General features: G+C 35.7%; 1 protein-coding gene across 4 annotated transcripts in view; it reads left to right on the top strand.

Annotated features, from left to right (window-relative positions):
• WDR75 (WD repeat domain 75) overlaps positions 1-13702 on the top strand; it is a 48112-nt gene that overhangs the window by 14083 nt on the left and 20327 nt on the right. For all 4 annotated transcript variants that reach the window (XM_032406292.1, XM_032406300.1, XM_032406288.1 and 1 more), the window contains exons 6-15: positions 895-965; positions 1946-2065; positions 2393-2481; positions 7609-7767; positions 8627-8686; positions 8774-8889; positions 9943-10118; positions 11452-11609; positions 12079-12259; positions 13096-13190. In XM_032406292.1, coding sequence (XP_032262183.1) covers positions 895-965; positions 1946-2065; positions 2393-2481; positions 7609-7767; positions 8627-8686; positions 8774-8889; positions 9943-10118; positions 11452-11609; positions 12079-12259; positions 13096-13190 — 1225 coding nt within the window. The remainder of the gene's footprint in view (positions 1-894; positions 966-1945; positions 2066-2392; positions 2482-7608; positions 7768-8626; positions 8687-8773; positions 8890-9942; positions 10119-11451; positions 11610-12078; positions 12260-13095; positions 13191-13702) is intronic.

Below are 13702 nucleotides of genomic sequence, written 5' to 3'. Positions count from 1 at the left end.
TATTTTCAAGTCAAGCAGCACCGGAAGTCCCTAGATGACATTGTGGTGGCATGTTCCTGTAGTCTAAGTTTGTAGCATTTTTTTGGTTTTGTTCTAAAGAAAGCTAATTTCTTATAGTAGAGAAAACACTTTAACATTAAAGATGGACAGTACTGAGCATTGGCAAGATATGGAGCAAAGGTAAACATCCGTTCTTACCATGAGCCAGCAGTTCCACTCCTAGGTAGAGAAATGAGGAAATGACCATAAAGTGACATGTACCACAATGATTAGTATTCATAGTAACTCCAAAGTGGAAATAACCTAAATGTTCATCAACAAGAGAATAAATAATTCGTGATATATATTCATTTATTGGAATGCTACTTCATAATAATAGAAACTAAAGATACAGATAAGAGCATGAATGACTCTCAAAAAGGTGAAGGTGAGCTAGAGTTCAGACACAAAATTGTACATTGCACTATTCTGTTTATATGATGTTCTAGAACAGACAGAGAAGTAAACTGTGGTGATAGAAATCAGTGGTTGCTGACACGGGCAGGGACATTGGGAATGACTAGAAAAAGGAACAAGGAAATATTTCTGAGGTGAAGAAAATGTTCTAAATCTGGTGGTGGTGACATGGATATACATGTCAAATATGGCACTGTTTTGTATGTAAGTTGTGCCTTGATGGAAAAAATTCAAATATAGGACCTAAGTTCATCTTTTAATTTTCTATGACGATTTTAAAAGGATTATCCTTTCCATAGCTAACTATATTGTTTTATATTAATGTACTCAATCTGCAAAAAAAAAAAAAAATGGTTACTGATGATTAACTTTTGTGATGAGAACATTTCTCGAAAAGTGTTACCTATTTTTGTGAATGTCATCTCTTTGAAATACTAGGGAGAATATGTTGCTGCAGTACGGGACTTTTACTTGTCTGTCTATTTTTTCAAAAAGAAAACAACATCGAGGTAAGAATTTCTTTTTGATAGCTTTATTTACTTGAGTTGGTTGTAATTTTATTTCATCTTCATACCTGTGATCCAGAGCTATTTCTAGTTTCATGTTGCAAGTGATTGTGAAACCACTACATTACAGAGGTAGAGTTTTTAACCCACAATGGATAAGGTTGAAGGAATTATTAGTCACAAAAACCTAGGGAGCTTTGTTCAACCAAAACCCCTTGTCCACTTAGATTCTGGTGTGCATATATGATGTCAACGTTGGATGTAGTTTGAAAAGGCTAGCCCAGGTGATCCTTAACTGCCTTTTTTTTTTGGTTATAGGAGTGAATGTAGGCTTTGGGATACCCGGGTTTAAAGTGAGTCAAATTTAGTCTCTTTGAAGCTCAGTGTACCTCAAATTAACATATATTTAAAATGGGGAAAATATCTACCTAATAGAATTGTAAGGATGAATAAAATAATGTATTTAAGGAGACTCTTGTCAAACACAAGTAGTGACTCTTCAAGTGACACTGTCCCCTCTTCCCTTTTACCCTGTCAAGATTAACATGTTTCTCTTTGCAGTATAATAAGGATCCTGATTATCTTTGGACACATTAGCCAGTTGTCTCAGATATAATTTATTAGGCTTGTTCATTACTAATGTTAAAATTTAGCTTCGGTTGACAAGAAATTTGAACAAACTTGGCTCAGGCAAAAGTCACTGAAAGGACTGTCTTGGCTTTACTTTGATGTCAGTGGCCTCCGTAGACAAGTTATCATGGTAGAATGTTGGTCACATGGAGTTTATATTGTATATTAATAAGTGTTTGCAAAAAAAAATTCTTGATAATCACAATTTTTTTTTTTTTTTTTAAATCATGCATTTATAGTCAGTGAATTTTCGGAGCTCTCCAGTTTGGTTGATAAGGGTGTGAACTCTCTTTTACTTAACTACATCACCACTTATCAAGAGACTTTAATAAGGGACAATTTTTTTCTTCTAGGTTTACTTTATCATCATCAAAAAATAAGAAACATGCTAAGAACAATTTTACATGTGTAGCATGTCACCCAAAGGAAGATTGCATAGCAACTGGTCACAAGGATGGCAAAATTCGTCTTTGGTCAGTTCACTTATGAAATGCATGGTGACCCTTTATATTATTATTTTGTGTTAGTCCTGCAGAACAGAACTATCTTTGGGTTCAGGATAAAGGATAGTACTGGTAGTAGAGATGAGGCTTTGCTGACATCCTCCCTTTCTTGTATTTCTGTGCTCTTCATTGCATAGACTTATTTCTGAATTTCTAACCTTGGGCTTGTGGGAGGAGTTAAAATTTCCATTTTGCCTGTGATTGTTTTATTAAGAACTTTTTTATCATTATTTTTTGCCATTACTTTCCTAACTTAATGCCTTTGGTCAAATTAACAATTTTAGTTTTCTCCAACAGGAGGAATTTTGATGATGGTAAGAAATACACATACACATGTTTACATTGGCACCATGATATGGTTATGGATTTGGCTTTTTCAGTGACAGGTAAGTGAAGTTTAATAATTAAAATAAACTTTGGAAGTATATGGATCAGTATTCACTGCATTTATAGTTTGAAAGGTTTAGAATTGCATGGACCAAAAGAATTGTAAACACTAGTATATCACCCCTGTGGTTTGAACTTTCTTCAGCACAGTACCATACACTATAGGTTTCAGGGTATTAAAATGTACATTTGTGATAAAGTCCTTGTTGTTAACATAAAGAACCTATTAAATTACATTAGTCTTTTAAAATGTAATTATAATTAGCCATGGCTAAGTGCTTGTTGTCCATAAGAGTAGCTGTAGTTTATCTTGTACAAATGATTATGCTATGCTTTACATCCACTACCTCATTTAATTCTTAAAGCTATGAACTAGGCATCATTTTGCAGATGAAGTGAGATTTGTAGTTGAGAACTAACTTGCCTAAGGTCGCACAGCTAGTAAGTGGGATTTGGACCTAGGTCTAATTCAAAAATTTGTTTTTAACTATTAGAATGCCTCATTTGCATTCACAATTTAAAATTAATTCAGAACTTGTGTTTCATTTAAGCTGCATGAGAGTGTGGCTATAGTGATTGACAAAGTACCACATCCATTTATGATAAAACCCTCAAAAAGTAAGCTTAGAGGGAACAAACCTAATCATAATAAAGGCCATATGTGAAAAAACCCACAGCTAATATCATGCTCAATGCAAAAAAACTGAGAGCTTTTCTTCTGCAGTCAGGAACAAGATAGGGATGTCCAGTCTCACCACTGTTATTTAAGATAGTATTGGAAGTCCTAGCTTCAGCAGTCACACAATAAAAGGCATCCAGAGTGATGAGGAAGAAGTAAAACTTTGACTGTTTGCAGATGACATGATATTGTATATAGAAAATCCAGAAGACCACCAAAAAACTGCTAGAACCGAAAAACGAATCCAGTAGAGTTGCAGGATACAAAATCAATGTACAGAAATCTGTTGCATTTCTATACACCAATAATGAAGCAGCAAAAAGAGAAATTAAGGAATCAGTCCATTTACAATTGCACCAAAAGCAGTAAGTTACTTAGGAATAAACCTAACAAAGAGGTGAAAGATCTGTATTCTGAAAACTGTAAAACACTGATGAAAGAGATTGAAGATGACACAAAGAAATGGAAAGACATTCCATGCTCATGGATTAGAAAAACAAATATTGTTAAAAAGTCAGTACTAGCCAAAGCAATCTACACATTTAATGCACTCCCTATCAAAATACCAACAGCATTTTTTCACAGAGCTAGAACAATTCTAAAATCTCTGTGGAACTACAAAAGACCCCAAATAGCCAAAGAATCTTGAAAAAGAAAAGCATAGCTGGAGGCATCACAATTCTAGATTTCAGGTTATATTACAAAGCCGTAGTGATCAAAACAGTATGGTACTGGCACAAAAATAGACACATACATCAAAGGGACAGAATAGAAAGCCTAGAAATGAACCCACAATTCTATGTTCAGTTAATCTTCGACAAAGCAGAAAAGAACATGCGATGGGAAAAGACAGGCCCTTCAACAAATGGTGTTGGGAAAACTGAAGAGCAACATACAAAAGAATAAAACTGGACCACTCTCTTACACCATGTACAAAAATAAATTCAAAATGGATTAAGGACATGAGAGACATGAAACCATCAAAATCCTAGAGGAGAACACAGGCAGTAACCTCTTTGACATTGGCTGTAGCAGCATTTTTCCAGATAAGTCTCCTGAGGCAAGGAAAACAAAAGCAAACATAAACTATTGGGACTTCATCAAAATAAAAAGCTTTTGCACAGCAAAGGAAACAGTCAACAAGACCAAAAGCCAACCTATGAAATGGGAGAAGATATTTACAAATGACATAGCTGATAAAAGTTATATCCAAAATATATAAAGAACTTATACAACTTAACACCCAAAAAATGAATAATCCTTGCACAGAATAAACATGGGCAGAAAACATGAACATTTTTCTAAAGAAGGCATCCAGATGGCCAACAGACACATGAAAAGATGCTTAACATCACTCATCAGGGAAATACAAATCAAAACTACAATGAGATACTACCTCACACCTCCCAGAATGGCTAAAATAAAAAAAAAAAGGAATAACAGGTGTTGGTGAGAATGTGGAGAAAGGGGAACCCTCTTGCACTGTTGGTGGGAAATGCAAGTTGGTGCAACCGTTTTGAAAACAATATGAAGGTTCCTCAAAAAAAAAAAAAAAGTTAAAAATAGAACTACCCTACGATCCAGCAATTGTACTACTAGGTATTTACCCTGAGAACGCAAAAATATCAATTCAAAGGGATATATACACTCCAATGTTTATAGCAGTATTATCTACAATAGCCAAATTACGGAAACAGCCCAAGTATCCATCGACTGCTGAATGGATAAAGAAGTAGTGGTATATATACAATAGGCTATTACTCAGCCATAGAAAAGGAATGAAATGTTGCCATTTGCAAAGACATGGATGGAACTAGAGAGTATTATGCTAAACAAAATAAGTCAGAGAAAGACAAATACCATATGATTTCATTCATATGTGGAATTTAAGAAACAAATGAACAAAGGGAGAAAGAGGCAAACCAAGAAACAAACTCTAAGAGAACAAACGGGGGGGGGGGGGGACCGGGGGGGGGGGGGGGGGGGGGATGGGGATTAAGGAGTTCACTTGTGATGAGCACCAGGTGTTGTATAGAATTGTTGAATCACTATATAGTACACCTGAAGCTAACTACACTGTTAACTGGAATTTAAGTTAAAACTTTTTAAAAGTTATTAAAAATATTTAAAAATCTTCCTTGAAAATAGGATGATCAACATAAATTTTGGGAGGTACATTTTGTCTTTACTTTTAGCACCCTCACACCTATGTAGTAAAAGTTATATCAGTATATTTTGGCTGGTTTCTGAAAAAGGGGGACTGGATGCTAAAGAAGATTATGTGCCTGGAGAAAGTGAATTTTCTTTCAGCAGTTCTTCCTAGGAACTGTCAGAATAAGTCTTAATACCATGTGCTCTGGATCCTTCCAGGGTTACTTGGGTTTAACTCACTGGATCTGGAGCCTCAGGAAGTAGGAGGCATCTTCAGCCTACTTGTGGGTTGGGGTGGGGAACAGTTACTGGTGTATATGGGGGTGGGACCCTGACAGAGTAGTATAACAGTTGTGATATGGGAAATAAGAATAGAGAATGAAGAGGATATTAACCCTCTGGATAAAAGATGTAGGCTGCTCTTATCTTTTCCACCCTTCTCACAAGCCCCCCCCACAAAATACAAATGGTGGGGGCATGTGTGTGTACATACGGATGTCATAGTCCATGCAGCAGCATTCTGCCTTTCATCCTCAGTTTCATTTTCTCTGCTGTGGCCCCTGCCCTAATCTGGGCCAAGACCAGTTGATACTACTGTCACTGACTTTTCTCTATTTTGTTAACCTTGTCCATCTTGTCTGCCTCCTCTCACACCAGTTAGCAGTCACAGCTCTCTGTGGGGGCTTTACTTAAGCCCTGGAACATTTGAGCCTGGCCTTTTCAGATGGGTCTTGGGGAAGAAGGAGTAGACTATTTGGCACTCAAAGAAAGGGAAGGAAAAAATACAGTGCACCTCTACCGTGAGCCAAGGCTTTGGTATAGGAGGTACTGCAGCTAATCTTGGCTTATTAGAGCATTGAATTCCTGGTTTTATAAGTCATGTGAGTATTTGTAAAAATAGTTAAATATAGTACATGCAGGGCACCTGGGTGGCTCAGTCAGTTGAGCATCCCATTCTTGGTTTCAGTTTGGGTTGTGATCCCAGCGTTGTGAGATTGAGCCCTGCATTGGGCTCCACACTGGGCTCAGAGTCTGCTTAAGATTCTCTCTCCCTCTGTCCCTCCACCTGCTCTCATGTGCACAGGCGTTCTCAAATAATAAAATTTTTAAAAATATATACACACACACCTATATATGTATGTACATATACATATAGTACAGGGTTGTCAGTAAAATGTCAGCATTGATCTTGTATCTGTGTAAGAGAATAAAAGAAGAAAATTAGTTGTCTATGTAAATGAGCTACAAAGTATAGTTGCTTTGAGAACTGGTTATAAGTTCAGGCAAATATGAACAGTATAAACTGTTTTGGCTGTACTTTGCACTCAGTCACACTGTGTGTGAGCACTGAAGTAATTAGTTCTTTCCAATCCTTAATCCCTTCTTGTGTCATGTCAGTATATTAGGACCTCCAGTTAATGCTAAGTTACTGAGAATTTTTATCATGGGAGTAGAATTCTATCATTTATTTTTTCTACATCTATTAAGATACTCATGATTATTCCCTTTATTATGTAAATGGAATTAATTACACTTATTTTTCAAGTGTTAAGATAACCTCACATTTTTACGGTAAACTCAGCTCTGCAATATGTTATCCTCTTAATATATCCTTGGATTCAGCTTGCTAATACTTTGGGAATTTTCATCGATCATGAAATTGGCTTATAACTTTCTTATAATTTATTAGGTTGGTAAAGGATTATGTTGTTCTTGTAAACAAGTTGGGAAGTGTTCTTTGGTTTTTGGGTTTTTTTGTTACTTGGAAGAGTATAAAATTGGTTCATTTCTTAAATGTTTGGAAAAATTTGTCATTGAAGCCATCTGGTCCTAGAGGATGTTTGTCATTCAGTTTTTCTGTTATTGGCAGAAGAGTTGATCAGCAACAAACTAGTTAAATATTGTTGGAAAGGAAAATCCCAGAATCAATGACTGTTAAATCTGTTGACTCTTAATCTCAGGAAACAAACTGAGGGTTGCTAGATGGGAGGGGGGTAGGGGGATGAGGTGGCTGGGTGATGGACACTGGGGAGGGTATATGTTATGGTGAGTGCTGTGTATTGTGTAAGACTGATGAACCACAGACCTGTTCCCCTGAAACAAATAATACATTATATGTTAATAATAAAAAAGTCTGTTGTCTTAAGTTTATTAAAAGATAGGAAGATACTTGTTTGCATATTTTTAAAAATAGTTTATATCTCTAACATAGTAGGGAGATTTTAAGTGTTAATTATATTTTTCTGTTTTTTTCCCCAAAATACTGTCCTTTTCATTTCTGTGGATGGATGAGAAGGCACCAGTCTTCTGAGTGGTGGTCGTGAATCTGTCCTTGTAGAGTGGCGAGATGCAACAGAGAAGAATAAGGAGTTCCTCCCCCGTTTGGGAGCTACTATTGAACATATCTCAGTCTCACCAGCAGGGGATTTGTTCTGTACTTCTCACTCTGATAACAGTAAGTCTGACTTTGTTGTGAGGAGATAGAATTGTACAACTAGGGAATGGAAAATAAGAGACGTAAAACTAATTAAGAGGAGTGTAAGATTTAATGAGCATTATTTCTTCCATTCTTCCTCTTTTCTGTTTCCTTTTTTGACTCTAGATGCCACCAAAATCCAACATTTTCAGGATTGTTTTGATAAAAATGTAGGGCCAAGTGTATTTGGTTCTTGTACCATTTCCATTTCAAAACCTTTACATGTGGGATATGGGGATAATGGAGGGTTTTTGAAGTGGGCATTTGTGCCTTCACAAATGTAATGATGTTTTCAAAAGAACACTTAATGTAGCCACACCCTTGGTGTGGGGTCCCGTGGGTTCTGACAGGAATAGAGGCAGTGTTGTATACCTCTAAAACTTTTTGCTCATCCTGTTACTACTCAGCCTAAATGTAAATCTCAGGGCCCATTGCCTCCTTTCCCTTCAAAAAAAGAAAAAAAAAATCCATAACTGTGAGCAATCCGTTAGTGCAATGAGTCATTTCAAAGTAAACTGTCTCTTTTAGAGTATATAAGTTTCTGAATTAACACTTAAAATATATTCATAGGCACAACTGATAAACCTTAAAGCCTCCAAAAAAAACAAAAAAAAACCCTCTTCCCCAGCCCCAGTTTTTTAGCTAAATCACAAAATATATTCCTGATTTTCTTTTTTTATTCCTGATTTTCTAATAATACTGAGTAAACTGAACTTACTAAGTTGTTTTAGAATCTGGTGTATTTTAGAATGACATAAATTCAATTGATTTTTTTTTGACCTTGAAGTTCTGACCAATTTATGGTTTGCTTTTTTGTTTTTGTTTTTTTTACCCACAGAGATAATAATAATTCACCGAAACCTTGAGGCATCTGCAGTAATTCAAGGCCTAGTGAAAGGTATTACAAAACCCAGTGGATTTGTAATCATGCACAACTTAAAAATGAATATTTGTATGACTTTATTGTTTGTCACTTCTTTTGCAGACAGCAGTATCTTTACCGGTTTGATGATTGATCCCAGAACTAAAGCTTTGGTTTTGAATGGAAAACCTGGCCATTTGCAGTTTTATTCTCTGCAGCATGATAAGCAGTTATACAATGTAAGATTTTGATCCATTAACTGGCCTTAAAACTAATGAAAGTTTCCAACAGCACCACCAGGGTTAAGTAACTTATTTAGTAGCTTCTAAAACAAGATCCTGTGCCTTTGTTTGCTTGAACAATTATCAATACTGTCTTTGGTTACTTAGTTGTTTACAGCATAATTCTAATGAGGCCACAGTGGCAAAATAAGGCTACACGTAAGTCAGTTGGCACTCCTGTGCTGGCTCTCCATTTAATTATGTTTCAGACTGCAGTCTAATTAGCTGTCACATACCTGTGCCTTGAGTTACAAGAATAGGGAAATAAGAATATAAGGACTGTAAATACAAATATGTCTCTGTTTTCTGCTAAAGTGTTGTCCTGTGTACCTACCAGTGATAAAATTTTCAGTCTAAAGAGGGATCTTCTTATTGATCCAGACTTTCTACTTCTTTGTGCCCCACAGTATCCTTTATTTCTGTCAGCAGCTGTACACTTGGTCTTTCTTTCCCTTGCCTTTAAACCCCCCAAAGAAAGGAAACTTAATTCTTTGTACATTTTCAGTACAGTGACTAGAAATAATAATTACTCAATATATGTTTGGTAAGTAGACAAGGGAATGGGATAAAAAACAATCATAAATAAAATTGTCTACTTATAACATTGCTATCTTTCTTCACCACTTAAAAATTGTAGATTTTATTTTTGTTGTTTTTAGTGATGTGGAATTTAACTTGAGATTTTATGTAAAGCTCTTTGTTGATAGAAACAAGGGAGAAAAGCATTACTATCAATTAAGCGTTCTATTGTATCACGTATATGGGTCAGTCAGTCATCACTAAAATTAAAGGTCATTAAAGAATAATTGCCACTGAACTGGTGCTATATAATGTGCTTTTTTAATGGCAGTTTTGATATCCATAACTAATAGTTTGTTTTTTCCTTTATCTGAGAACCTGTTACTATAGATTCTAGAAATTATGTTTATAGTTAGTTACCATTCCTTGAAAACTTTTAACGTTTATGTATTTACATTAATGAGCATTTTGGATTTTTTTTTAACCCATCAGTTAGATATTATACAGCAAGAATATATCAATGATTATGGTCTGATCCAGATTGAGCTAACAAAGGCTGCGTTCGGCTGCTATGGTAACTGGCTTGCAACAGTGGAACAACGTCAAGAAAAGGAAACAGAGCTCGACTTGCAGATGAAACTGTGGATGTATAATAAGAAAACACAAGGGTAATACTACCTATGTGGCTATTTAACTTCAGAGTAGAAAATATGTGATTTTGTATTTTATGTTTCATTTGTCTTTAGAATGTTTCATTTTGATAAATTTTAGATTTAGACAAATGAGGGAGGTGTTACTCTCCTAATAAAGCCTTTCAGCTTTTGCTCTGAGAAAGCACTGGTGTCCCCCAAGTTGTAATGTCATCTCCACATATAAATGAGGAAACATGGGAAAGTGACCCCCCTGCCTCCCAAGGACATCAGACCTAATTGCAAGCAAAGCCAGAGTTAGAATCCAAATTTCTCAGTCTCTTTGCTCCTCTATTCACATTATACTACCTTCGGGGAACATGGCAGTGGTAGGCAGCAGAGGTATACTGTAGTGTAGCATGTATGTTTGATTACATAGAGTTCACTGGTTTCTCAGACTTTGATTATAGTAGCCGTTTATCAAGTCCCTGCTGTGTGCTAAGACCGAGGCTTAGTGCTTTTGTATCTATTGTCCTACCAATCTTCATAGAAATACTGTAAGATAAATTTCTTTTCCACATTTTACAGGTTAAAGAAACAGGCCCAGAGGGATTAATAGATTATCGCTAGTCACTCTTCTGGTAGTATGGACTTTTAAAAAATCACAGCACAGGGGCACCTGGGTGGCTCAGTTGTTAAGCATCTGCCTTCGCTCAGGTCATGATCCCAGGGTCCTGGGATCGAGCCCCGCATAGGGCTCCCTGCTCCGCGGGAAGCCTGCTTCTCCCTCTCCCACTCCCCCTGCTTGTGTTCCCTCTCTCGCTGTGTCTCTGTCAAATGACTAAAATCTTTAAAAAATAAAAATAAAAAATCACAGCACAGTCTTGCCCCAATGTTCTTTTAAGAACACTGTGCTAGCTTAGGTTATCTTGCATTTGAAGAGGTAGTTTTCTGTATTTTCTTGCCACAAGTAGGGGCTTTCACGGCCATTCCATTTTTTGCTTATTTTTGAAAGTAGATAGTCATCTGAGTTCTGTACAGTTTTCTTACAGAGTTTAATATGGTAGGCTTTCATGTATGATTCTGTGATGACTCCTATTTTATATTCATTTTGTACAAGTTGACAGTATACATAATGGTCTCTATATTGTAAAAGTTACACAAAGGCAGAGATAATGTGTTAGAACTCTTTATATCCTGTGGCCATCAGAGGTAGAGCGCTCAATTGTTTGTCATTCTAGATGATAATGTATCCGTTGCCCATTCTTAAAGATGCTATTATAAAATGTACAGTAAAAAATTCTTGTACTCATATGACAATATATAATATTGTTCTGATGTAAGGCTAAATTGATGATTTCCTTTCTGTTAGGTTTGTTCTTAATACAAAGATTAACATGCCACATGAAGACCACATCACAGCTCTCTGTTTCTGTAATGCAGAAAAATTTGAAAACCCCACCTTGGTTACAGCTAGTAAAGATGGTCACTTCAAAGTGTGGATATTAACAGATGATTCTGATATATACAGTAAGTTAATTAAATATGGTATGTCTACACAGTGCATAATTTTAAGAATTGATATCTTTTGTAAATTGTGTCCATTCTAGGAGGACTTTTTCTACCTTATTTAACTTCTGTGGGTTATTGCCTAATTGATTTAAGAGATTACATTTTACATGCCTTTTCCCCAAAATCTGTATTTTTTTATGACAGTCTTGATTAATCAATCATGTACTGATTATTTCTGTGAGGGTACAGTGTTAAAAAGAAAAAAAAAAAAAGCAGTTCTTTCACTGTTCCACTAGAGGGAGGTCAAGATTTTCTGGAAGAGGTATATATTTCAAACCAGTCAGTGCTTTGGAGCATTTCTAACTCAAGTTTCAAGGAGCAAGGTTTTTTGTTGTGCTTCTTCTGTAATCCTTACTGCTTATAACTACCCTAAAGTATTATCTAGCATTTATACCATTTCTGAACTATATGATCTGTGTTTCCACAGAAAAAGCTGTTGGCTGGACCTGTGACTTTGTGGGTAGTTATCACAAATACCAAGCAACTAACTGTTGTTTCTCTGAAGATGGCTCTCTACTAGCAGTTAGTTTTGAGGAAATAGTTACAATATGGGATTCAGAGACATGGGAACTTAAATGTACATTTTGTCAACGAGCTGGGAATATAAGGTAAATAATTTGGGGAGTATGTCATACTGTTTGTTTTTAATTTAAATGAGTCTTTCCACATAAACTTTTAGTAGTAACTTATGCTTCCTCTAAAGGTAGTCTGTGGTCAGTAGCAAACCAAAGTGGTAGGAAGCTAAAAATTTTGGGTATGTGAACAATTTGCTATGGTTTTACCCATTTCTGAAATGAGGATTAACATTTAACTCTTGACCTACAGATTTTTTTTCTTCATAATAGATACTTTTCGTGGTTGTGCTACCTAAAAATAGACGCTAATAAGCCTCCATGGATCCAAACAATGCTTATCTTCTGTTTTCCCATAAAAACAATGTCATGCTCAAACCTTGTTTGTATTCAAAAAGGGCAAAAGAAAAAACAGCAACATCTGCCACTTCAGGCAGCTGGCATTGGAGGACAGAATGGCAGAAGGCTAACAAGACAGCTTTTAATTCCCAACATACCTGATTCTGAATTTGCTTTGTAAAAATTCTTCAGAATTTATATTGCAAATTTTCTTCTAGGTTAAACGAGCATAAAAAAGGGTTTTGTTAAATGACTTTGTACATTTCACATACATATTGCTTATAGTGTGTGCCAATAAATTATACTATACAGCATATTAGAGAAAAGAATTGGTCATCAAACTTGTTTTTGTAAAGAAACAAAATAGCTAAATCTTTCCTTTTGCTCTCCTTAGTCCCTTTTTTCTGCAGGATAATTGTGAACAAAAGTATATCTTTCTAAAAGTCTGCATTGCATAAAACTATACTAGAAGTCTGCAGTCCGAAACTCAGCGTGCTAGAACTGATGGTTAACTTCTTGTGGTTTTAACATAGGCACCTTTGCTTTGGGAGATTGACTTGTTCAAAGTATCTTCTTGGTGCTACTGAAAATGGCATTCTTTGCTGTTGGAATCTGCTCAGTTGTGCATGTAAGATTTTTTTTTTTTTTTTTACTATAAAGTGACTTGACAAATCATATGATAAATGGCCATTAAATTTTGGCATTTTAGGACTTCTGGATCATATCATCATGTCTCTATCCAGAGAGTACTTATAATTTTACCATGTCACATTATGCATCAAAATTTGAAGTGCTGAGCCTGTAAGGGATGCACATTATTTGTAATCTGCCTAATTGGCCATAAATTGACTTCCATTCTCCTTGCCTTTCTCTGCCATGTATAACTTTCTGTTGTCCTCCATCTTCTCTATTCTCATAACAGCCTGAGGAATGTTTCTGCTGAAATGTAACCTGTATTAACATGCAGCATCCATGGCAGCTTTAAATTTGAATGTCTCCTTTCACAAGTCTCCTAACAAATGTGGACTTCGTTTTTACTCATTTTTACTTATTGGCATTTTACACATTTGAGTATGCTTGGAAGGCATGGTGGTTGTTTAGTAATGAACATGTATGATACTCTGTTTATATATATTCTCT

This window comes from Phoca vitulina, unplaced genomic scaffold (assembly GCF_004348235.1).
Source record: "Phoca vitulina isolate PV1807 unplaced genomic scaffold, GSC_HSeal_1.0 scaffold1, whole genome shotgun sequence".
Taxonomy (NCBI): Eukaryota; Metazoa; Chordata; class Mammalia; order Carnivora; family Phocidae; genus Phoca; species Phoca vitulina.
Note: the sequence above shows the minus strand (reverse complement) of the source record. Positions and strands in the feature narration are given on the sequence as shown.